The sequence below is a fragment of the Callorhinus ursinus genome, unplaced genomic scaffold (assembly GCF_003265705.2).
Source record: "Callorhinus ursinus isolate GAN/ISIS: 27379988/994484 unplaced genomic scaffold, GSC_fseal_2.0 scaffold6, whole genome shotgun sequence".
In the NCBI taxonomy this organism is placed as follows: domain Eukaryota; kingdom Metazoa; phylum Chordata; class Mammalia; order Carnivora; family Otariidae; genus Callorhinus; species Callorhinus ursinus.
In genome coordinates this window covers 17,850,429-17,877,658 of record NW_027397068.1, presented here as the reverse complement: position 1 = coordinate 17,877,658, position 27,230 = coordinate 17,850,429, and the positions used below count along the sequence as shown (strand labels likewise).

The 27,230-nt window shown below is 39.7% G+C and overlaps 1 protein-coding gene across 12 annotated transcripts in view; it reads right to left on the bottom strand.

Annotated features, from left to right (window-relative positions):
- KLHL32 (kelch like family member 32) overlaps window positions 1-27,230 on the bottom strand; it is a 248,095-nt gene that overhangs the window by 181,832 nt on the left and 39,033 nt on the right. For 10 of the 12 annotated variants that reach the window (XR_012378503.1, XR_012378504.1, XR_012378505.1 and 7 more), the window contains 2 exons: window positions 19,915-19,990; window positions 10,875-11,055 (listed from right to left, as the gene is read on the bottom strand). Coding sequence is in view for 8 of the 12 variants with exons in the window: in XM_025862890.2 (XP_025718675.1) it covers window positions 10,875-11,055; window positions 19,915-19,937 (204 nt within the window). In the remaining 4 variants the exon portion in view is untranslated. Of the gene's footprint in view, window positions 1-10,623; window positions 10,774-10,874; window positions 11,056-19,914; window positions 19,991-27,230 lie in introns of those variants that run through there. The other 2 variants (XM_073893677.1, XM_073893673.1) reach the window with 2 other exon arrangements.

Genomic DNA, 27,230 nt, shown 5'->3' with positions numbered 1-27,230 from the left:
TAGAAAATGGAAGAAATGGAGAGATGTTGGTTGAAGGATCTAAACTTCCAGTTAAAAGATGAGTAACTTCTGGGAATCTAATGTATAGCACAGCAACTAAACTAACAATAAATTAACAATACTATGTGTAGGCATGGAAGTTGCTAAGAGAGATCTTAATAGCTCCCCCCCATCTCCTACCCACCCCCCCACAAAGGTAACTATGTTAAGTAATCAATGTGTTAACTAACCTTATTGTGGTAACGGTTTTACAACACATTGTGTGTTTCAAATTATCACACTGTATACTTTAAACTTATACAACGTTATATGAAATTTTATCTCCATAAAGATAAAACACAAAAATTAAAATTAAAATGGAACTGTGGGTGTTTCTGCATTGATATTTTCCACATCAGTGCTCCTCAAAGTAGGCTGTCTTCAAACTGCTTCTTGTACATCTGACCCAAGGTAAGAAATCCTTGCCAGAATACAAATGAACTCATTATTTGCTTCCTTGAGAAAGATTTCCTGTGAAAAATGCTAGCTGAACTAACACGGTGTCTCATAATGTAGCTGCTTTACATTCGGTAGCTCATCAGCATGGACAGTTAACAAGCATTTCTCAGACTGGCACTGGTCCACGGACCACAGGTAGCACTAATCAATATTTTTATATATTACCCATGAGATTTTGACTTCCTTTCCCACACTATACTGAAACCAACTTCTTAAAGAACAGTACACTTTTCTGCATCCTCCTCAGTCTTCTACAGAACATATCAATCCTTGAAATTCCTTTTTTTTCTGGCTTTGATTAAAATGTACATGCTGATTATCTTTATATATCTTTGACTCTTCCTTTTTTGTCCCCTTGGCCATATGCTCATTCTCTTTCTGCCACTTGAGTAAAGGCATCCTTTAGGTTCTAACTACAGCTATATTTTTTTCTGTATTTTTCTATATTTTTTCTGCTCTTTTCCCTCCTGATATGCAATCTTCTATATCCCCAAGGTCTCAACCTTCACCTCTTATGCAGAAGCTGCAGTGGTGATGTTTTTTGTATCCCTTGCAACATCCAGCACAAACATTTTTGCATATAGTAGATGCTCGGTAAATGCCTATGGAATTGAGAAAGGAGTGAATTATGTGTAGGATTTGCAACTATTATCAAGCATAGAGTTAATTTGTTCTTACCATATTAGAGAAGCACATTGATTTGTTAAGTAGCAATAGTTACTGTATTGAAAATATTAAATAAAATTAAATATTGAACACTAAGTGAAATCGAAGAAAATTAAAATGGAAATGGTTAAAATAAAATAAAAAATATTAGAGGCAAATAATTTTATAGTTGCAGAGAGCAAAATTAATTTATTATCAGGAAAGGAATAGAGCAGAAATACAATGATCTTAATATTGGATTTTTTACCTTTTTCTATTGTCAAAAATTCATCATTTCAAAATTCAAATAGTGAAAATAGATAGCTAACCCTACAAATTATCTTCTTAATGGTTTTGCTATCAAAACTCAAAAAAGGAAATACACTTTTAGAAAACATCGTCTATCTGAATACCTTTCCCATATTCTTCTTAATCTGCCCATTAGTCTTAAACTTCCTTCAGCTCCCCACCCTCCCTTACAAGGGGTCTTCACAATATTTTCAAAGCTGATAAAACCTCATTCTTTAGCCACACTTTTTAATTCCTAACAGATACTGCTCTACTTTTTAATAATTTTTATAAATAGATTTTATAAAATTAAATATTAAAACAAGTATTCATTTGATGGAAAACAATGATCAGTTTACCATAGAATGCATAACTCAAATGTACTATAGTAATGATGTTTTGGTACCTCTGTGACTGACGCATGAAATACATGTTGGGGAAAGGAAAGAACACAGCTGTGTGCAAATATGCAAGAATTAGCAATGCTGCTGTTTCAACATAAACACCCAGTAACCAAAGAACTCAATAGTGCTTGTTGAACCTCAAAGAAATTAATCACAGGACAGGCCAGTGTAAAATGGACTATGGAAAATATTGAACATCATGGGATTTAATTTTCATGACACTCATGCACCAGTTAAATAACGGCAGAGTAATGCTTTACTCTTTAGGACAGCAGTAGTGATTTATATGCTTATAGTAACTATAATAAAGATAAACTAAAAATAATTACTATATGTATGGAAGGATTTGAAGGTTATTTTTCTAGTATTTGTAGTCATGTCTTTTCTGCAAAGGATGGGTAGTTGTAAGTAGCCCCCAGCTAAAATTTAATTTCTGAGGGCTGTACTGATCAGACTGTGACAATATTCCTGTAAACAAAATGAGTAAATCAAAATTACAGCATGGTGCCCCGTGCCTGCTCAGAATGTGTAAGGAAGAAAGCCCCGTCTAGCAAATAAAGGATTGTCTTGCTCTGCCTTAAAAAAAAAAAAAAAAAAAAGAAAGAAAGCCCCGGCAGGGTGACTGAATGAAAGACAAAAACTGTTAAGAGTACTTTAACATTCACACAGTACCTGAGGGCTTACAAAGGACACTTATTTTTATTCTTAATTTTAGTTTTTTAAGCCCAAAGATCATGTCCTGGAAGCCTACAGGGGGATTCCAGAAGGGATGGGAGCCGAGGAGCAGGCTAGGGATAAAGGCAGGAGGCTGCAGGCTCAATGGCTGGCACCAAAATAGCTGTCAATGTTATGTTGCTGTTTATCCTTAATGTTTGATAAACACAATATGTCTCATATAGGATTTCTGAGAAACAGGAATGTTAATGGAGCGCCTATAAAACCACCAAACAGGAAGCCGGAGGAGCCCAACACTGATCTCATGTATATGTTTTAAGGTCAGCAGTGCGATGACCTTCAAGTCCCGACAGGACACTCTCTTAGGAAACAAGACAAACGAATGTGTTAAACAGATAACATGTCACGGGGGTTCTTGGGGGCGGGGTGCGGATTCGGAGGAAGGGATTGGTGAGGCCCCGCCCACAAGACACAGCAAGAAACGGCGCCAATCAGACTGCAACAGCGGAGAAAGACTATACAGGGTCTGTGGGGCGCCAGGCACTAGAGCAGGTGCTGGGATGCAATGATCAGAAAAGCAAAAAACATTGATCCTTTCTCTGCCCTCCAGGGGGAATTTCAAGTGCTCACACTCAGCATTCCCGCTAAGCCAGCTTCCTTCAAATGCCTCGCGGCTGCTCTTTTCCCAACACCTTCCGTGCCTCGGGGCTGTGGCGGGTGTGGACCCCTTGCTCCCGCGAGCCCTGATCCTCCAGCCAGGGACCTCCCTCGTTCCTGAGTCTTTAGTCTCCCTCATCCCCCATCGCACCGGCCCCGCGGATTCTGCCTCCTGCGACCCATCCATTCTTACCTCCTGCGAACCACTCCTCACACACACATCCTCTTCTCTCCCCCAGGCGCTCCTTCATCCCCTTACTTAGCCACTCTTCATGCTCTTGGTGTCCATTATTTCAATCTGAGGCTCCTTTTCTTTGTTTTTAAAATGGAAATGATAATGATAATACCCATCTTACAGGTTTCTTTAGAAGATAAAATGGTTGATACACAGTAAGCACTCAGAATAACTGCCTGTACCACAGTAAATACTCAGTTAATGGTAGTTATGATTATTGTTCTCATCGACTGAGAATGCCAGAGAGAGGAAGAGGGATAAAAACAAGGCTCAGGCCCCAAAACATCATCCCAAACCTCTAATACCAATTACATACAATGTAGTTTCTTGCTCATTTGTCGGTATCTCCTACAAGAGGACGAAGTCATTCTGTCTAGAAAATAGTAGGAAGGTAACAAATGCTTATTGAATTTCAAAAACATTTATGTCTAACTCTGTATCATATACTCATTTAATAGCTTCTTATGCCATTTCAATCAAATAGTGACTGGATACTTTGATTATAAAAATACATGGAACATAGATTATTTTTTTTAATCATGACTTTATCCTCTTCTCTCAATACTAAAAAATTACATAGGCAGAGCATGCTCATTCTCTAATGGAAAATGATGCTCAAATATTTAACTTTCCAAAATGTCATATTTGAATCACTTTACCATCACATATGCAAAGCTATGTTAGACAGTCAAGACATCTGCTTCCTTGGCCAGAAAGTGTAGGCGTTCATGAAGATTGAAGCTAGAGATAGCAAATGTTAAAACAACAGCCTCCAGAAGCTGCAGGGTGGCCCACAGCCCAGGGCTGCCCACACTGGGGCCCTGCGACTTCTGTGTCCCCAGTCAGAGGGGCTGCCTTAGGTAGGAAGGTAAGGGGCTGCCTCCTCCCACCTCTCACACTCTAGATCACAAGGCCCTAATTTCTCCTGTGACCTCTGGTACAGTACCTTCCCCATTCAACTTTGTTCAATAGCACTTTGGTGGACTTGACTAGTTTTCACCCAACCACAGGCCCTCTCAAAGAAGTTCTTCGTGAAAGAGGCTGCGACACATGATACATAATCTTTAATTCCTTTTAAAAGAATTTTCCAGCTTTGAGATATAATCGACATCAACACTGTGTAAGTTTAAGGTAAACGACATGATGATTTAATACACACGTATATTGTGAAATGATTACCACAATAAGGTTAGTTAGTACATCCATCACCTCACATTGTTACCTTTTCCTGTATGTACAATGAGCGTGCATGCGCATGCACATGTGTGGTAAGGATTTGTAAGATCTACTCTTTTAGCAACTTTCAAGTTCATGATACAATATCGTTAACTATAGGCACCATGCTGTAATTAGGCCCCCAGAGCACATTCATCTCATAACTGGAAACGTACACATACTAACTGCCCACATATCCCCCACTTCACCCACTCCCCACCCCCTGGCAAATACCATACTACCCTCTGTTTTCATAAGTGAGGTCATACAGTATTCGTCTTTCTCTGTCTGACTTATTTCACTTAGCATAATGCTCTCATGGTTCATCCATGTTGTTACAAATAATAGCATTTCCTTCTTTCTTATGGGTACACACACACACACACACACACACACACACACACACACACACTACATTTTCTTTATTCATCTGTGGACAGACACTTATGCTATTTCCATATCTTGCCTATCATGAATAATGCTGCCAAGAACGTGGGAGATATCCCTTCAAGATCCTGATTTCATTTCCTTTCAATATATAACCAGATGTGGGGTTATTGGATCATATGGTAATTCTATTTTTTTCATTTTTTGAGGAACCTCCATATCATTTTCTGTAGTAGCTGCACTAATTTACATTCCTACCAGCAGTGTGGAAGGGTTCCCTTTTCTCCACATCTTCATCAACACTTGTTATTTCTTGTCTTGGTAATGGTCATCCTAACAGGAACGAGGTGATATGTCATCGTGGTTTTGACTTGCATTTCCCTGATGATTAGTGATGTTGAGCTTATTGCTGTTCATGCTCATGTACCTGAGGGCCATTTGTATATCTTCCTTGGAAAAATGTCTATTCAGATCCTTTGCCCACTTCTTAATCACAGTATTTATTTTGGGTTTGTTTGGTTGTTTTTGTTTTGTTTTGTTTTGTTTTGTTTTTGCTATTGAGTCGCATGAGTTCCTTATATATTTCAGCTATTAATGCCTTAACAGATAGCTATGTAAATATTTTCTCCCATTCCACAGGCTGTCCTTTCATTCTGTTGATCTTTAATTCCTTGAGAAAGACAAGCTACAGTTTAAGGTTTCAGAAAAGGGGGACACTGAATATGAATTTAGGGAGGTGGCAGAGGGTGGACTGGGTAAGGCTTCATGAAAAATTTCACATTCGTTAGTTTTGATAAACCGTGGAAGATGGACAGAGTAAACTAAGATGAGTAGGAGGCTAGGGTAGAAAGAATGGTCATTAGCAAGGCCAAGAAGTGGAAAGACCCTCAGGTGCAATGGAGTGTATCTGGAGAACAGTCTGCTGCAACCTCAAATGAACAGATGGGGAAACAAAGATGAAGATGGATGATAATGACACAGCATGAAGGCACACTCCACTCTGGGAGTCTGGCAAATGTGCAAGTGAGGAGCTCCGGAGGATCTGAGCAGGGGAGTGAAAGCTAACCACGCAGTCATTTGCACAATGGTTTGCAAAGGGACACCGGTAGAGGAGAAAAGTTAGATGGCTACTGGAATGTTCTAAGTAAGAAGGAAGGAGGTGTCAGATTCAGAAAATGAAAAGATGGGAAAAGATAGAACCAAAAAGTCATTGTGACCCATCAAAAGGTGAGCAAGGCTGCAACCTGGTGAACCCAAAAAGATAAACTGTTATCTCTTCCCCCAAGTAGCTAGGCAGAGCATGACCAGGACTCTCAGTTTAGTGCAAGGAGTGACACAGCTATTGTTCATCGAAAGTCTACTGTGTGTCAGAGACAGTGCTTAGTGCATTATATACTTTATCTCATTTAAGTCTTTACGTCAAGCCATTCCAAGAGTTGTGCTTTATGATCACCAATTTACAGAAGAAAAAACACAGATTCACAGAAGATGACTCACCTATGCTTAGAGAATAGAGAGTAAAGAGGATTAATAACCAAGAGCTATTAATTAGAATAGCACCTATTTGCTGGACACTGGGGAGCAATGACCAACGGAGAGACGATTCCTGCTGCTATATTCAAACACAGACCTGACTTGTAAGCTCTTCCCTTTCTTCCTTCTGCCCCTGCTTCCACTCGTAAAAGAAGTCCCTGGTCTGAATTGGTTAATAGCATTTGACTATTGCCACGTTGTGCTTACACTGTGGATACTAAGCCTACTTTTTATTTTTTAAAAATCATGATTACTTGGCTGAAAAATGTTTTCACTTTTTCTTTTAAAATGTTGATAATCACAGGAAGGTACAGTACTTTGTGCTCAACTGTTTGTTATTTATATTTTAAGCAAGAAAAGCTGGTACCAACTCTCAGATCGACGTAAAGAAGCAGTTTACATCAAAACTCGGGCCTTCTCACTCTTGCAGTACTACCTTTCCTGAATCAAAACATTTTTGATTCAAAATAATCTGCCAGATGTCAAAGTACAAAGTGCCAAAGTCTAATTTATAGGAAGGTACTTAATTAACTTGAACAGATTACACTAGAAAGAAAAATCCATCAATAATTTGCATATTTTTTATATTCAAGATATTAAGAATTGAAATGTACATGGGATTCTATGACAATTAGAAAACTTTGCCTCATCCACTTAATTAATATTTATTGAGCACTAAGCTGGAAGCAACACTATAAGTGCTGTGAGAGATACAGAAATTACTAAAGCAGGATACTATTTCCAGGTGTTTCAGTGTGGTAGAGCATAAGACACAAGGAAAAGAAACATAATTCTAGTTTAGGTCATGTGGTTGTTGGAAGACAATTCTCCATGGGTCTCTTGCATTTTTGCACGTATTGTGAGTGAGGCACTGACTGTCCTTTGTTCTGAACTCTCTTTTCAAGGATATTTCTATAGCAAACAGCTCTGGAAGACAGAGTGGTATCCCCCTTAGGAGTAAAGGGCAGTTTTGCTTACAATCCTGAAAGATACAGTGTCTCTTTACAGAGCAAAGGGTAGGCATGCTTACAGTCTGGTATAATAATGTGTCCCTCCAGAACAAAAAACAGATATGTTTCCTAACCATTACTAAAGATTTGGGTTTCCTGAACTCAACGATCCTCTCTGGTAAGGCGGTATTTTGTATGCAGTAATGGAAGCTCGCCCTCTTCATGTCACCTATGGGACCAGAGGCTCAGGGAATAGGTGCAAATAAGCTGAGACTCACAGACTGCTGTTGCTATGAGTCATAAACTGTCCTTTGTCTCTGACTTTGGAGTCTCATGTCTTCTACCCACATCTATGAAACTGTGTTAGGCTAACTTGCTGGCTTGCAAGTAGGATAAAATCTCAGTCTCGACAGTTCTTGACAGCAGGAGGTTGCAAAAATGGCAACAAATTCATTCCCTTTCTGCATCTCTGCCCTTTGGTATACCCTCTTATGCTGACTCTGGGCTTGGACATGTAACTTCCTTGGCCAATGGGACATCAGAAAACATGACGCAAATAGAAGACTGAAAAGTACCTATCCATTGAGGCTTACGCTCTTGCTGACTGTTTTTAGAATTTAGTTTTCATGTGAAAAAGCCCAGGCTAGCCGGTTTGTGAGAAATATGTGCCCAGTGTCCCCCAGCACCTCAGCCAAGAGCCTCACAATCACCAGACATGTGAACAAGGCCAATTCATGTCATCCAGCCTCCAGCCAACAGTCCAGTTAACTGCTGGAGTGAGAATGAATCCAGCATTGATCAGTAGGGCTGACCGACCAGAGGAACTGTTCAGCTTCTAGGTTTTGAAGTGGTTCGTTATGCGACAAAAACTAAGAAAAGGGCAGAGGACAAGGGAAAAACTACTTCTAGTACAATACCTATATTACAAATGCCACAGGGCTCAGTGTATGTCTGGTTAAATATTGTAACTCCAGCACTCAACACTGTGCCTAGAAAAGAGCTAAAAGTGCCCACTGTTCCAGCTTTGTTTTGGTTTCTGCATCTGAATACTTACCACAAAAGTCACTTAATTTTCACCTCACAGGCAGGTTGTGAGCTTACAGGGACTGTGTATGAATCTAGCAGGGCACACGGTGCAAGGGAAAAGCAGAATTCTCTCCTCCAGGAAACATGTTCCTGTGTGTGAAAAGCAGCTCTTCCACCTACTATCTGGCAGTCATTGGGTGGGTCATTTAAACATATTGCACTTCAAAGGTGCCTGGGTGGCTCCATCGGTTAAGGATCTGCCTTCGGCTCAGGTCGTGATCCCAAGGTCCTGGGATGGAGCCCCAAGTCCGGGCTCCCTGCTCGGTGGGGAGTCTGCTTCTCCCTCACCCTCTGCCTGCTGCTCTCCCTGCTTGTGCTCTCTCTCTCCGTCAAGTAAATGGATAAAATCTTAAAAAAACATATTGCACTTCAGTTTCCTTATCTGCACCATGGGAATAATAAAGCTTTCTTCGTGAGCTTTGTACCACAGGTGTTATAAAGGAGGCCCTCTCTGAGTATCGGGGCATTGTGGTAGAAGAGATGAAAGCCTGGGAGTAGCAGTAAACACTGTTAAAGGCCAACAAGTGACAAGCACTTACTCACACGCTTTCTCTCTCACATACACACATGTACAAAATCAAACCATTTCCCAAAGTTAAATTAAAAAGCTAACTGGCAGAGAACTAAGAGGAGGGAAGCTAAGTAACAACAGGACTATATTGTGGTCTATAGGAAAACAAAACTTAGTATATTATATTATTATATAATTTGCCTGTGTTGTATAGAACAAGCCAAAGTATGTTGTTTGAAAGCCCCCTGAATAATATAACCTTTCTGGAAGATGAATGCCCGACAATGTGTGAGTGTATAAAACGTAACATTATACTAATGCACCTAAAAGGTCAGTTTTCAGATATTCTGCTTCATTTCTGCAGTTGAGAATTAAATCCCTACTTTTTATTTATAGACATTTTAACTACTTTGCTCTTGATCCTCTACCGTGCTAGGTTTCATCATATTTAAAACACTTTAAAAAAAAAGACTTTCTTTTATGATTTGGCATCTTCAAAAATTCTGTTTAACTGCTGGTTGGCAATTGAGTGCAGTTGATATTGTCTCTTAGACATCAAAACCAAGATTATTATTGGAATTATACAAATCAAACCAAGAAATTACTCATGGGCCTAAGATGGTTTTCTGTAGCATTTTGAGACCTTGGTAAGGGAAATTAAAAAAAAAAAAATCACAATTTCTATTCTCATTTATATGAGATATGTATGCAAATTTCTTTTTCTACCACTTAAATCATAGGAAGTACTAAATAAATGGCATTTAGTTATGGTTTAGCTATTGTTAACTATAACCATACTGTATATTTTAATTTTTAAAAAAGAATAAACAGGCAAAGACATGAATGGAACTAGAGAGTACAATGCTGAGTGAAATAAGTCGGTCAGAGAAAGACAAATACCATATGATTTCACTCATATGGGGAACATAAGAAATAAAACAAATGATCATGAGGGGGGAAGAGAGAGAGAGACAAACCAAGAAACAGACTCTTAACTATAGAGAACAAAGGTACTGGTCACCAGAGGGGAGGTGGGTGGGGGGTTGGGTGAAATAGGTGATGGGGATTAAGGAGCGCACTTGTTGTGATGAGCACCAGGTGTTGTATGGAAGTGTTGAATCACTAGATTGTACACCTGAAACTAATATTACACTGTATGCTAACTATACTGGAATTAAAATGAAATGAAATAAAATAAAATAAAATAAAGCAACAAACATATCACCATATCTCATTAGCCACTGACAATCAAGCTCTAAAGTTCTACCAAACAAGATCATATGCCTTCAGCAACACACACTTATCAACCATAAACGGCCATGACGCCAATTGTATCTCTATCTCTGGAGCAAATAGTTGGAAAGCATTAAGACAAGAACATGCATAGAAAATAAAAAATCAGAAACACTACATATTAATGGACATTTTAAATTTTAACAAATTGTTTTACAGATTGTCCTTCTGATCCTGAATCCAGAAACATCCTCTCCCCCAGTTCACACCCCCATCATGGGGCACTACAATGCCACACTGCCTTACCGTGGGATGGTATCAAACACCCCTCAGCTCAAATGCGAAGTCTGATCTCCACTGGAGGGACATCCAGGTGGCCAGACCCGGGAAGATCCCACCAGAACCCCAATCTCATTCTGCCCCAGAAAGGCCCCCAATATTCACAAGGTCTGGGGACTGCCATCAAACGGACTGCTGGTTGCATGCCACTTCGGGAAACTTTGTCATCCTCCGTGTATGGATATCTTTACAGAAACAAACACACTACCCCAACTTACCCGGAAATAGTCGCTGCATGCTGCCAGGACTGCCTTGTGAGCATGGAATTTCTGTTCCTCGGCAATCAGGGTGATATCACAGAGGATGCCGTCACTTCTCTGCTGATTCAGCGCTGCCAAGACACTATCGTTGTGAGATTCCGAGTGGCAGAGCCTCTGGCCTGTCAGCATTTCTTGAATACTACGAAAGAGAGCAATCACATCAACACTCTTCCTCTCGCCAGCCCCTGCCACCCCCGTGTGACCTCACCCCTCCAGCACCAGTGTGGGCGGTGCCGATCCCAGCTCGCTACAGGAACGGGACATTCTTGTTCCCACTTCCTTCTCTCTACTCTTCTCTTACCCTCCTTTTCTCTAATTCTCTCTCTTCCTCACCCCCTCAGGGTGTCTTTCTCCTTCCTACTAGTGCTTCTCTTTCTGAATTTGTGTTTTGGTGTGTGTCCATCTGTGTCTGTGTATTGGCCCATGTCTGTGGGCCTGTGAGCTTCTGCTTCTGGGCCTCCATCCCCTCAATACGTGTATACATCTCTGAGGGCAGAGCTTTCTCTGGATGTGTATCTGGATGTGTGTACCTATGTGACTGTTTCTTCTCTGTGACCCCCCTTCCCTAACTCTCTAATTCCTTCTCTACCTTTGTACCACCCGTGTGGGGTTAGTGCAAGCTCAGAACCTCATCACCACCATGCACTGATCTAGCACAGAATCCATGGGACCTACGAGACTCATTAGAGATAAAGGAAGTTGCCAAGTCTCCCCACAGGTCACAATGCTACATTAATACATAAAACAATACTGAGTAAATGTTGGTTAGAGAAAAAAGGGCTTCCACTGACCATTCTGTGTAAAAGGCAATTAATTAAACCATGGCAGATGATTACTAAACTTGGGAAATTATGTATCACGGGAGAACATCAAAAGAAATGTCATGGTAAATGAGAAAAATCTAAGGCTGATTAAAAAAAACAAAATCTTGCCATTTGCAACAACGTGGATGGAACGGGAGGGTATTATGCTAAGCTAAATAAGTCAATCAGAGAAAGATATGTATCATATGATCTCACTGATATGAGGAATTCTTAATCTCAGGTAACAAACTGAGCGTTGCTGGAGTGGTGGGGGTTGGGAGGGATGGGGTGGCTGGGTGATAGACATTGGGGAGGGTATGTGCTATGGTGAGCGCTGTGAATTGTGAAGACTGCTGAATCACAGACCTGTACCTCTGAAACAAGTAATACATTATATGTTTAAAAAAAGAGAGAGAGAGAAGATAGTAGGAAGGGAAAAATGAAGGGGGGGAATCAGAGGGGGAGACGAACCATGAGAGACTATAGACTCTGAGAAACAAACTGAGGGTTCTAGAGGGGAGGCGGTGGGGGGATGGGTCAACCTGGTGATGGGTATTAAAGAGGGCACGTGGGTGCCTAGGTGGCTCAGATGGTTAAGCATCTGCCTTCGGCTCAGGTCATGATCCCGGAGTCCTGGGATCGAGTCCCGCATCGGGCTCCCTGCTCCTTGGGAGCCTGCTTCTCCCTCTGCCTCTCTCTCTCTCATGAATAAATAAATTAAAAAAAAAATTTTTTTAAATCTTTAAAGAGGGCACATACTGAATGGAGCACTGGTTGTTATACGTAAACAATGAATCATGGAACACTACATCAAAAACTAAAATGATGTAATGTATGGTGATTAAGATAACATAATAAAATTAAATTTAAAAAAAATCTAAGGCTGAAAGTAAAATACATCTTATATTATCAGCCTTCAATCTCTGCATGTGGTCATTGTACTACATTTAGGAATGACTATACAATTTTATTTTCTGTTCTATTTTTTGAAATTGCTAAATTTACTCATTGTGAAATTTAGCCCTTCTCTCCTTAGCCCATTTTAAAACATTCATCCTATGTCCTTTTAGAACTCCTAAGTAAAACCCCAGATCTTGCCAAAATAATGTGCAAGTGATGCCATAAACACATAATGCACACTGAATGTGTAGTTAGCTATGAACAACTCCAGCCTAGATCTATGAATAGAGTCTCCACAGTGCTCCAAAATCTCAGGAATGGCATTAGACCAGGATGGGTGAGCTGCACCAGTCACAAGTTACTCCCAGAATGAGAACAAGGGCCATCAAGCCTATTTCTGGCCTCTGGACTCTTCTCAAGGCTGAGGGAAGATACCATGGCGATGACTGAACATCGTCTCTCCTATCCTGACAACTCCTGCATTCACTTCTTCCCTCTCAATGTGAAAGAGCTGCTCACGGGAGCCAGGGAGTCGCCACTGGCCCTAGTCTGCATGGTCAGTGTATTTAACAAAGCTCTGCCCAGCCGGGGGTGCCCGTTGGCTGCTGAACTGCCCTTCAACCCAGACCGTCGCCTTACATGGAACCAAATGCTTCCTAGGAAACGCAGAGTACAGCCCCATAAGCTTTACTGGACATTTCTGACTGGGGAGCCTCAGAAATATCAGAATTATTGAAAGAAAAAAAAAAAACTTGACAGGAGGTGATGATATGGGAAGTTCTCGTGGGAAGGTGGGAGGATTATTTTCAGTTGAAACGCAGCAGTGAGTTTTGAAATGGTTACTGTCATCGAATATTCATCTAGCGGCTCCAGCTAGCGCAGACATTTAAAATCAGTAACTGAAAAGCACATTCAAAAGCATAAGTAACTATTTAATACAAATTTCTATGCAAAGCCTGGAAGGGAGATTAATTAGCATCCCTCAATTAAAGAAATAAGGGAATAGAATAGTAACAGAAATAACGTACCAGCTAAAGTAAAGCTTTAGCATAGTTTTTGAAAAATCTTTCTTAGAAAGATGACATCTTTATATATTTCACAGTCTTCCCATGTTCTGTGAAGTATTCTTAGTGATTTATAATTATTAATTCATTAATAATCATCCTAACAACCCTCTGAGGCAGGCACTATTCTTATCTCTGTTCTACAGATAAGAAAACCAAAGGTCCAAGATCAGGCATTTTGGGAACCTATCGCCAAGAACACAATAATGTAATTCCCCTTCCTGCTTAAAAAACAACAACAACAAAAGACAAAACAAAACACAATGATAAACTGTGAAGAAGATCTCAAAAATCTCTGATTGCAGGGGGAAAAAAAGTCAAAAAGTCCGTATTAACTCTGTATTTATAGTATGCATAGTTATCCCAAAATCAAAGCTGCCTTTTAAAAAGAATACACATGAAGATAATAACACGAGATAGTGACAAGAAATACCTGAAATCAGGCTTCAAAAATATTTATCTTTGCACTGCAACTAAGATAAGTTTGGGTATAGAAAACCAGATTCTAATTATTACTCATTTATTTGAAACACTCATTGCAAATTTATTTGAAACACTCATTACTTTTCTCTCTTTTAATACCACCTTAAGTGCTAAATAAATGTATTTTAAAATTTCATTTTTAGTGGAACAGTAGAATATGTTAAAATAATTGCCTTAAAGTGTTTCCTTACTCATTTTCCAAATATAGTGCCACGATTCGTGTCCTTATTATCAAGACTGAATCAGTATTTGCATTTCAGGTATCTATTGACAGTGAAAAATCTCACCAGGGAAAGAGCAGCTGTAAACTGAAATTTGGCAAGGAATAAAGGGCTTAGCTCTGAAACAATGGTGATGCTGCACAATTTCACAGGATCATTCAGCTGGGCTTGAAATATTCAAGCTTCAAGAAAACAACATGCTAAATATTTAAGGCAACACTTGGCACAAGATCTCAAATATTTTGGAACCAATATGTTAGGAATCTTTAAAAGCAGAAACAAATACTCCAACATTTGGCAAGAAATAAAGGCCGATTAATCAACAAGTCTTTATTGTATTCTGAAAGTAACTTCCCACTCAATTCTCAGATGTAAATCTGCAAAAGACTTCAACCCTCTAAATGTTAAAGCATGTGTGACCACAGCACACAGCTGGAAAGTGGCAGGCCCATCTGATGAGGGCAATGATCATAAACAAGGAAGGAGGTGAATCAGAGACTATAAAGGACCATGTCTAAATTAAGGTGAGGAACAGATACACGCTTGCAAATGGCTCCGTTGACATCTATAATTTATAGCAAATCAGCACACTCAACCTCCCAACAATGTCCCTCCATTATTCGGGAAACAATGAAGAAGGAAGGAAAAGAATATTCCTAAAACTTCCTAAATTACTGGGAAAAAAAAATACACAAAACATGAAGCACATTTCCCAAGGGTATACAGATTTGAGTGTCATCCTAAAATTGGGAAAGATCATCTGTGGAAGCAATGTTGCCACCTTAAAACTCACAGGTAAGTGCAGAAGGTGACCTGGCTTCCCCAATAGTCTTTCCTCTGAGGGATCCCCTAGAACTACACCCTCCAATACAATAGCCAATAGCTACAGGTGGATACTGGCCACCTGAAATGGGCGTAATCCAAATTGAGATGTGTTGTAAGCATAAAATGCACTCATGCACTTGATGTCAGATGTAGTACGAAAAAAGAATGCAAAGTATCTCATTAATATTTTTATACTGATTCCATGGTAATATAAAAATATTTGCGGTGTCCTGGGTTAAATAAACTATATGGTTAAATTCATTTTACCTGTTTCCTTGTACTTTTTTAAAAATGTTAACTACTTGAGAATTTTTAATTATACATATGGTTCACATTATGGTCATATCAGACAGTGTACAAGTTCCCAGGGGGACCTGTCCCTCATTCCTTTCCACCTGAACTCTATAAGGGCTTCGGGTAGCCACTCAGGCTGCTGAGGAGCCTGGCTGTTCCCGCGTCTCACAGGGCACAGCCTCTGCCAGTACAACATGGGAAGCCCCAGACTCTCTGAGCAGCAGATTGCTCTTTCGTGATGCCAGGGAGCATTTGATTGGCCATATGTCAGCGTTCAGTAACAGGGAGATAAATAAATGAGCTCTCAGGGATCAGGACTCTTCATGACTTCAAGTCTTTAACTTTCATTCTGGAATTGATGACAAAAACTAAAAAAAAATCAAATGCAGAACACAATGTTCCTAACCCGGTACATCCCCTACTCTGAGGGAAGCTCAGCCAGAGTGCAAATCACTCCTTCTAGTTTATAGAGTTAACGTTTTTGATAGAAATCTCACAGGGTCCCATTTACATAAAGTAAATTTTGACTGAGTTTAGTCAGTTTTTAAGATGGAAATTCCAAAACAGCTATCTGGTTTTTAAACACCTGCATTTCAAATTTTAAAATTAAAGTCATTTTCTGTATCAGTGTTTACCTACTACTTAGATATACAAAATATATGCAAGTCGTTTTCAAGTAAGGCCACCAATAAGGCATTGAAAATTATAAATCAAATGCAGGCATTTCTCAAATAGGCTACACAAGAAAGAAAAGACTGAACAGAACAAACCTGACAGTACTAGGATTATTCATGATTATCTCAGTTCAATATACTGATGAATTATCAGGTGAGTGCCCTAGTCACTTCAACTCCACAGTCAAAATATTTCTATACAAATTAAAAACATTAATATTACAACAGCCCTATTATTTAAGTGGGCAGGCTGTTAACCCCATAATGGAACTCAATTTTCTTTTTTATAGAACACTTTACTTATTTTTTTAAAGGATTTTTTTTTTTAAGATTTTATTTATTTGACACAGAGAGACAGCCAAAGAGGGAACACAAGCAGGGGGAGCGGGAGAGGGAAAAGCAGGCTTCCCGCAGAGCAGGGAGCCCGATGTGAGGCTCGATCCCAGGACCCTGGGATCATGACCTGAGCCGAAGGCAGACGCTTAACGACTGAGCCACCTAGGTGCCCCCACAGAACACTTTAAAATTTGTAAATACCTTAAAATGAATGCCAAACAACTAATAGCAATGGTCAAAATAATAAGCAAAGAGGACATAATATGCTTAGAGAATGATTAAGAAGTCTTTAATTATACAGAAAGGAACTTAATGATAAATGAATAGTTTTGTTTCATTCTTCCCTTCATTCATTCACTCAACAAACATTTACTTATCCTATGCCAGGTACTGTGCTAGATACTGGAGATCAAATGGTGAACAAACTAAACTTTGTAGCAACCCCTGTGGAACATTCAGTTTAGCGAGGAAGTTACACACTTGTCAAATAATCTGGCCTCCCAGAGGAAGTAATGTTGGAGCTGGGGGGCGAAGGATGAGAACGAGTTCCTGTGGCAAAAGGGGAGAGAAGAGTTTTCCAGATGGGGAAGAGCAAGTGATCCCAAGGTAGGAGGGAGCATGGCCCTCACACAGAATGTTAATTGTTCAAACCCTGAGGACAAGGGAGGGCCAGGTGCAAGGTCTGGAGCTCAGAAAGACACTCGGCTAGAGGGGTAAAGCTCAGACTCATCCACATAGAGAGGGTAGGAGAAGCACACCCATGTCTCCAGAAGACAGTGCAGAAACAATCAACAATCAAAGGTTGCTGAGAAGAAAGATAATATTCAAAATACAGAAGGATGGCTGGGCTCAGTGGTGGGAAAGGACTGCCCTTTGAGTAGCAGGAGGGAGGGAACAGGTAGACCAGAAACAAATATTAAGCTCTTAGCATTTTTTTTTTTCCTGGTTCGTTGAATATAAAGATTTGGTGGATCCAATCTCTGCTGGACGATGTAGCCATGGAAACAAGGATATCTGGGTTCATCTGGGTTGGGATATTGTCAGGCAAATGCATCAAAAATGCAGGAAGCAAGAGAAATTAAGGATTCAAGAGTCCTTGTAGAATGTAAACTGGGTAAGAAGGGAAATGAGGGAAAGAAAGGGATGATGGGTTGGTAGAAAGTAGCAGGGCCAGGAGATGAGACATTGCAAAGAGGTCAAAGTTCAACCCTTGTGGGGGAAGGTAAACCAGCAGGCTAGACAGAGAGGAGGTCCTGGTAAGAGTAAAGTGGCTGATATGGTGATCAGAAACAGAGCAACTACTGGGGGTTCAAGGTCCAAGGGGTGACTGTGGGAGTGGATCACTCAGCAGAAGGAGACAGGTTCCGGAGATAAGCAGGTTGAAGACCCCGGGTCACCAAGTTGGACAGATTCTCAATGCAAACACTGAGGACACTGGGAAATTGTAAAGGGTTTGTGATGAGGAAGAACACTATAAGCCAGGTGCCAGATGCTCAGCAAATGAGGGGAAATGACCCTGACAACAGTGGAGAGGAGAGAGGGGGAAAGAATCGAAGAGCACCAGCATGAGGATGTCTTCATTGTATTTTGTTACTGTTGCCTTCTCAGACAACCAGCTGGAGGAGTAATGATGGAGAAGCAAAACTATGTCCCAGGCACCAACAATCTCCTCTACCCAGACCCCAAATACATGAGATGTGAGGAGATAATAATGTCACACTTGGCAGGGCGACAAGAGAAGTGGTGCCTCAGGAGAGGACAGGTCTCAGCAGGTGAGAAGAGCCTTTCGGGGTGACGGAGATGATACAGCAGAGCATACAATTGTGGTGCAACAGTTGCTCAGGGCACAAAGGAAGTTTGAAAGGTGGGGAAGGGAGAAGTCTGCATCACAGCAGAGAAGGAAAGACCATTATAGAGATCATGGTGCAGTGGAGGACAGAGGGCAATGGGATCAGAATTGATCAATAAAAGCAGAGATGGCAGATTTAAAGTAAAAATAATTTTGAGAGAAATGCACATAGGTCCCAGTAGCCAGAAATAAACCACTTGGCTGAGGTGGTGGCAGATACCATGGTCTCTATGTGCTATGGTCTCTATGGCTGGATGCCTGATCTAGAGCAGGATTTCTCAACCTCGGTGAAATTGACATTTGGGGCCAGATTGTTCTTTGCTATGGGGAGTTGTCCTGCATCTTGTAAGATGTTTAACAGGATCCCTAGTATCTACTGACTAGATGTCAATAGCACCCTCAACCCCAGGGACCACCAAAAATGTTGGCAGATACTGCACAATTGTACACTGAAGCAAAATTGTCTCCCACTGAACATCACTGATCAAGAGCAACAGACTCAGAGCTGTACCGGCTGTCGCAAGGCCTCCCTCCATTTCTTAACATATTTTTGGAAATGGTCAACTCTAACAGCTTCAGAGTTGTGGAAGAAAGCTGGTCTCATCATTTCATAGATATACCCAGTTCTTAATTAATAAAAAAAAAGTATTTCCTATGTCTCACACCCCTCTTATTCTTTGCTTTGAAGATCCTTTTGACTGTTTCCTCAGAGGATGATAGAGACTTGCCTCCACCAAAAATATTAAAAAAAAAAAAAAATGCCCTGTACTTTCTTATTGACTGCACCCTCAGTTTTGGGAATGTGCCAAGTTTCTTCCTGCCCCAGAGCATTTCCGCAAGTCATTCCATGCTTCAGATCTCAGATTACAGAGCCTTCTTCAGGAAGATGTTTCCTTATTCTATCAACCCTGTACTTTTCCTTCAAAGCACTTTTCACAATTATATTTGCATTGTTACTGGATGTGATTTGCTGACTGTTTCCCCCAAAGAATATACATTTTATGAGGGCAGGAACCTTATCTGTTTTATCCACTGATGGATCCTCGGCATCAAGTACACTGCTTGGCTCAATAAATATCTGTTAAATGAATCATTAAATGTTATGAGTGTTTTGAGAATACATATCACACTCCCCAAAGTGACTGCTTTAAAGGGGATGATAGTCATATATAAGTATAGTTATCTGTTTAACTATACTTATATATACCTTTATAGGTATATATACCTATACCTTTATACCTTTATATACCTTTCATATACCTTTATATACCTTTATAGAAGTATACTTTTTTTTTGAGATATTCCAAATAAGAAAAGGACAGTAAGTCGTATCATTCAAAGAACCATGGAATGTACCTAGGTATGACCAGTAAATAGATCACAGTGGCTAACCCATGTGCTACAATACTAAACTCACAAACACTCTGACTGGTTTGCTTAATTCCTTCACATATGTGTTGAGCCCTGCTCTGCACTCAGCCCTAGGATGCACAGTGTGACTATTTCAGGACTCACGACACCAAACAAGGAAGCATCCTAGAGGGCCAACCTCAGGCAGCGTTCAGACGGCATTCTCCAGCTGGGTTCCTCAGGATCTCAGCCTTAGCAGTTTGAAAGCATTCCAGCTGAATAAAAAGACAAGAAAGAAAAGCACAGTGAGCTAAAGGCAAAAAAAGCACACTCTGGGCCTTCATGATGCAAATGCTTTGGAATCCCAAGGAGGCACCCAGGGGAGTTTTATAGTCAAGATTCAACATTTCGACTGAATGCTCTTTCATAAGCAATGGTTCGGGATGTTTTTAAGTTTTTTTCACCTCGTTGGAATTTCAGGGACTAAGTAGTAAAATGTGCCTGAGAACCAACAATAGCTAAATTAAGGGTTACAGTAAAAATTAAAACATCGGATGGCCAAAGAGAAAAAAATAAGATTTGATAAAATAAAGCTACGAAGGTCTTAACTACAAATACTAGTTGACTTGTCCTTTATAGCAATTTTACTTTTCATCCAAACATGAATATTAATCATGAATAGGATTAACAAATAAATAAATATGATTAAACATGAATATGAATCATGTGTGTCTTGGCTAAGTATTTACAGAAGGATAATTTTCTTTTTTTAAAAGTACTTTGAGTATTTTTTGAAGATTTATTTATTTTGGGGGTGAGTGGCAAAAGGCAAGGGAGAGAGTCTTAAGCAGACTGGGCGCTGAGCACAGAGCCCAACATGGGGTTCGATCTCATGACTCGAGATGCTGAAACCAAGAGTCAGATCCTAACTGATTGTCACCCAGGTGCCCCCAGAAAGATAATTTTCTATTCAAGAAGCAGATTTCTGGAAACTAGATGAAAAAAATAACACATAGGGAGGATGAAAATTAGTAGGAAATGGAAAAGAGATTCTTATAGAAGCTTTAGGATTAGCATAACTGGAAATATACAATAGAATGAAGTCGTCAGGCTTGAAATAGCTCCTTGGCTATATACTCTCTTAATCCCACCCCCACCCCCCACCTCACGGGGCCCCTCCCAGCCTTTGTTTTCAATCACTGATGTAACTCTAAACAGAAAAGTAAATTATCCGAATGGTCTGGGACGTGGTCCATGAATCTGCTTTACAACTCTTCTTTGTGGGTCTAGCTCTTGTTTTCTAATACACTCAAGTGGCAAAATTAATTCTAATCTGGATAATCTTAAACAGGCTCCCTTCCGCCTCAATTTTATTTTGAAAAGTATAACAGTAATATATTAAACTGCACCTATTTCTGCTAATTCATATAAGAGAGAGAGCTATGATTTCCAACCTAACTAAAATATAGTATTTGTTATATTGTATACAGACCTGCAGTTGGTATGGCTGTATAGTAATACATGTGGATATATCACAATTTAAATATTCCATTGTTCCTGAACAATTAGGTTCTTTTGAACATTTTCATACAATTGTATTTTTTATTTCTGGTTTTCTTTAATTATAGAAAATAGGATAAAAAAAAGAAAATAGGATGTCTAGACTTACATTTTGTCCTAATTTAAGTTTTGACAAACCTAAAAATGAGCATCATTTTCAATTGATCCAGTATGACTGAGCAGTACAGAGGCTCAGAATTATTCAAGGCACGTTGTTTAATTAGCTAAGAGACTTTCTTAGCAACCTATCACTGCTACAGTTTCTTTCCAGAATCTAGGTTATAAACTCCAGGCTCTTACAGGCTAACATAAACACTAACAGAGATGGACACTTGAACTTTAAAATGGCAAAATAATATTTACTATTATAGAGAGGTGGAAAAGAAAACCCTTATCTTTCTGAAAGTCTTATAAATGCTCCCAATAACTGGACAAATGGAGAACAAGAATCCTAAAAGTTAAAATAATCCCAAATTAAAGGACACATTTAACTTGATATTTTTCAAACATTCCAAACATAATTAGAAATCATAAGATAAATTAAATTCCCTTACTATTTGGAGACCAACTCACTAAATTAGCTCTCCTCAGAAATTATCTAATTAGGGGCACCTGGGTGGCTCAGTCAGTTAAGCATCCGACTCTTGATCTCAGCTCAGGTCTTGATCTTAGGGTCGTGAGTTCAAGACCCACATTGGGCTCCACATGGGTATGGTGCCTACTTAAAAAATAAAAATTAAAAAAATAATAAAAGAAATTATCTACTTAGAATAGTTTATATTCTACAAAGTTTAGTGAAATGGACACCATTTTAAAGGTGAATTAAAATGAATTAAAGGATGAGTCACCTCTGAAAAGGCTTATTGTTATTTCTTATTTACTATTTTTACTATGTTATTTACTATTTACTATATATACTTTTATATAAATTGTGTCCTTGGATTATAATCTTGGTTTGGTATAAGCAACATTTGTTTTTATATTTTAAGTTTATTAGCTATACTTTATATTTTAAGTTTCCCTTACGTGAAATGTGTCTACTTCACTCAGCCAGACCCTTCTCCTTACGTGAAATGTGTCTACTTCACTCAGCCAGACCCTTCTCCCTCCTCCTGCTTCCTTGCATTTTTCCTATGGGGGGCGGGGAGAGGGGAATGTGGATTTCTTCCTAACTCAGGGCGCTTACCTCTTCCCATAAGCCCAAGGAGATCCAGGCCAGTCTCCTGCCTTTTCCTTCCTCAGAATCCAGACATGGACTCAGGGCAAGACCAGAAATGGATTGCAAGGGCCCCAGGAGCAGAATGATGAGAAGAAAGGCTAGCGTTGGTTTTCAGGTGTCTAGCTCTCAGGGCTGCTCACAGCCCATTAGAGATATAATCACACAAACCCAAAGGGTAGTGCTATATGGGACTGGAAGCATATGAGGTAGTTCTTTCTCCATGAATTAAGAGTAATTACATTCAAGGTCCCTTTCTGAGCCCAAAGGCATCACAGGACGACTATTCTATGAGTTCCAGAATGTACTCATCTCAGCCTCCCATATGCGTGATCCCCAAACTATGAAGGTAACACATTCCCCTCCACAAATGAGCCTTTGTGATCACCTGCATAAAGAGCATGAGATTCTGATCTCTACTTCCACTTGGGGCAGAATGCTCCTCCCAGCCTTGCCTCACTTTAGGGACCAGCACTCCTGAGGTCGGACATCTCCCTTGGCTCACCTGTTCCCTAAACGGGGTCCACACAGGGTCTCCACCTCAAGTCCTGGGCATCCACCAGTCAGCCCAAGATCAAATTAAACCCCTGGGGAACACCCCCATCATCAGTGCTATACCTTTAGGATAGAATTCAGATGTAGCTTGCTCAAAAATACCTCCAAAGTTTCGGAGATTATTTTGAATGATTCATAAAACAAATATTTATTGAGAAACTACTTTTTTATGTAAGGCCCAGAGCTGAGTTCCGAGGAAACAATAGCTAATACGTGAGTTCCTCCTTTCATAGGGCTGACAGTGGGCCATGGTGGACAGCATGGAGTGGCTTGAGAGTATTTTAGCCTTCACAATCATCACTGATCTCTTCTCAAAGCCATCCCAAGTAAGCACACCACCCAGAGCACAGCGTGCTCTGCTTCACAAACACAGCCTCGTGACCAACTCCTAGCCCTTTCCTTCTAAACAAAAGGCTGCCCTCAGCCCCATCCTGGCCACTGCCAGGGCCCATATAATTCATTCTTTCATCATAATTGTGATAAATGCAATGGACTCTAAGCACAGTTTCCTCATCCTAAAAATAGTAACACCTCCCTTGTACTATTGTTGTGAGGATTAAACAAATGGAAATTCTCAGAAACTACCTGTCACATGATGTTAGCTGTTATTATTGTTGTTGTTTTATTGTTATTTATGATTATTGTTTTAATACAGCAGAGGACTTGGCTCATCCTGTGTAATCAGGGAATGGATTTCCCAGAGAATGGAACATCTGCGCTGATCTCTAAAAGGTAATTATTACCTGGGGGAGTGAGTAGGGGGAAGAGTTGTTCAGAGGTACCCTGGGCAGAGTCAATAGCCTATGCAAAGGTCCTAAGGCAGAAAGAAGCAGGAGCCTATTAGAGGCCAGAAGGCACACCACACAAGCAGTATTAAGAATATTGGTCTCAGGGCACCTGGCTGGCTCAGTCAGTAGACCTTGTGACTCTTAATGTCAGGGTCATGAGTTTGAACAACACATTGGGCAGAGAAATTACTTAAAAAAAAAAAAAAGTAATATTGGTCTCTATCCTAAAATCAGTGGGAGTCCACAGAACATTTTAAAGCAAGAGACTGGCACGATGAGATTTGCATTTTAAAAAGATGGTTCTGGCTGTGGTTTGAAGGTTATTGGAAAGGTGCCAGAGTTCCCAAAGGAACAAAAGGGAACCTCCTAGTCTTTGGCCCACTGTATAAGAGTAATCAGCAGTTCACAAAATTAACCTCTCCCCAACATCAAAAGCCCTCTGGTTTCCTGTCTGAAGGATAGCATCTACTTGCCCTCATCAGATATTATCCTGACCAAAAATGCCAAGTACTTGTCTCCTGGGCCTTATACATGGTTGGCACTAACTCATTGGTTGGCTGACATTGAATTCCCTGTTCAAGTGGGCTCAACTCTCCCCTTCTGTGATTGGTAAGTTCAATGGTGGTATCTACGGAGAAACCTTAAGGTAGGGAGAAAGAGAGACCAAGTGTCAAGTTCCTTATCTCACCAGACCCCAGTCGGTCTCCTCATATGCATGAACTTGGTACTTTTGTAGAGTGGACACCTGGTATTATGCCTGCCCAGCCTCCCACAAGGTTCTGTTGGCAATCAAGCACCTCCCACCACCAGGCCTTCACTAATTGAGACTAACCCCAAGCTGAGCTAATCAGAGCCCTTCTCTGGGATTCAGAATTGGAACCATCAGTCTCCAGATCAGTGGGGTTGCTCACTGGCGCATAGAAAACAATACAGGAAATGATATTGGTGGCTCTTTTTATACTAATCCTATCTCTACTTAAAATGTTGACATTTTGCATATCATCAGTTTTGAAACATTGCATTAAAATATTATTTACTTTGAGAAGATGTGGTAGATATAGACAAGGGAATATAACCCAGCCATAAAAAAGAATGAAATCTTGCCATTTGCGATGAGGTGGATGGAGCTAGGGAGTATTATGCTAAGTGAAATAAGTCAGAGAAAGACAAATACCATATGATTTCACTCATATGTGTTATTTAAGAAACAAATGAGCATAGGGAAAAAAAGAGAGAGAGGGGGGCATAAACTATGCAACAGACTCTTAACTGTTGAGAATAAACTGATGGTTAGCAGAGGGGAGGTGGGAGCGAGGACGGGTGAAATAGGTGATGGGGGTTAAGGAGTGCACCTGCTGTGATGAGCACCAGGTGATGTATGGACGTGTTTAGTCACTAAATTGTATGCCTGAAACTAATATTACACCGTATATGTTAACTGGAATTTAAATAAAAACTTAAAAATAATACAAGTTAATATATGAACCGTTAGGGGGATATTGCACAATCTATGTATGATAGATTGTACTTGATTAAAAGTTGAAAAATATCAAGGTCTTATTGAGACCACAATTAAATAATCTTTTAATCTGTATAAATCTCATTTAAATAAGTGAAAGTAAGATGCATGCTTATTTTATAGAATTTAACATTTTTATCTGCTTAGCAAAAATTGAAGCTGAACAGATGATTTATCAGGTGAAACAATTAAACCAGATATTGGTAGAACTGAATAAAATGCTGCAAAAACTTAAAAATACGTATATTATTTACCTTGATCACTTGAGTTTTCCAGTACTCTCTTAAATTCTGCACCTCACCTGTCTCGTCTTAGTCTCAGCTCTGTTTTCTGCCATGTGGATTAGGAAACCAAAAAATTATGCAGGGGAAAGAAGCAGGTATACAGAGAAAAAGAGGCAAGAGATGGAAAGAGAGGACACTCTGGACCTTCCATGCATTCCTCCCCCTGGGGATTCATGAAACAACACAGATCCTCATAACAAATTCCTTGTTTATTTAAGCTAACTCAACTGGGGGTTAAAAGATTCCCAAGAAATTCAATTAAGGTCCTAATAAGATTTTGTTTGGGAAAAAAGGGAGGAACCTTGCTGCTTTAAAAACACAGGAGACACACATATTCATTTATTTTGAGCTTATCTGAAAACCTGAGCATCATTTAAATTTTAGCTATTTTAGCTAGTGTTTCTAGGGGAAAATGCACTCCAAGGACTCCCCAGAAACCAGGTTTAGATAACTAATGTACATAGTTTTATGACATTTAATGCTGTTTCCTCTACATTCTTTAAAAGACCAAGCTCCTAAAGACTCGGTTTTTTAACTGGTTTTCCACACAACAAGGAGGCAAATGCTATTTATGCCTGTGGCTTTGTGGTCAGCCACTGAATGTATAAAAATATTATTTTGGTAAAGAGAGAATTTGCTAACATCATTTAAAGGCATAAAATATATTTATAAAAATAGTTAAGAAAATGTGCTTAAATTTTAAGTGTCTTTTGATCAGTTTCCCAGCTCAGCTTAATGAACTTGGGAAAGAAAGAAAGGATTTCTTCTGTAGCATAACTCCTATAAAAACACAAGGTAGATACAATGCTTCCCATTTATCAGTGTAAAGATTGGCTGCGATACTTCTTTAAAACATGCAATGTCCCCCAAAAGTGTAGTAACACACACTTCAGTCTTTGTAGCTAAAAATACAACCAAATAAATGTAGCTTGCAAACACAAAATAAAATAAATACTTTATAAAATGGAGCCATAGGGGCACCTCGGTAGCTCAGTTGTTAAGCGTCTGCCTTTGGCTCAGGTCATGATCCCAGGGTCCTGGGATCAAGCCCCACATCGGGCTCCCTGCTTGGCAGTAAGTCTGCTTCCCCTTCTCCCACTCCCCCTGCTTGTGTTCCCTTTCTCGCTGTGTCTCTCTCTGTCAAATAAATAAAATCTTTGAAAAATAAAATTAAATAAATAAATAATAAATAAATAAATAAATAAATAAAATGGAGCCATATTCATATGTCAACTTGATGTCATGTGACCAAGGGCTAGTTACTTAACCTTTTTCAAATCTCAATTTTGTCATTTTCCAAAAATACAGATAATACCACCTTGTCACAGGGCTGTTATAATGCATGGCACATAAATCACAGGGTCTCAGTAAACATCAGTGTGTCTCTCTTTATCATACATACAAATATGAATCACACAATGAATTGCTCAGATGACAGGTAGGTAGGTGAACTTTTACTTTTGTTTCATTTTTTTGCTAATGTAGTTTACATGTTAAGTATAAATTTTTTTTAATGCCAAAAATATGTATAACAGCAATCCTCCCAAGACTGTTCTTCTAGAATACTGTGCAGCTTGGGATGATTCTGGGCCC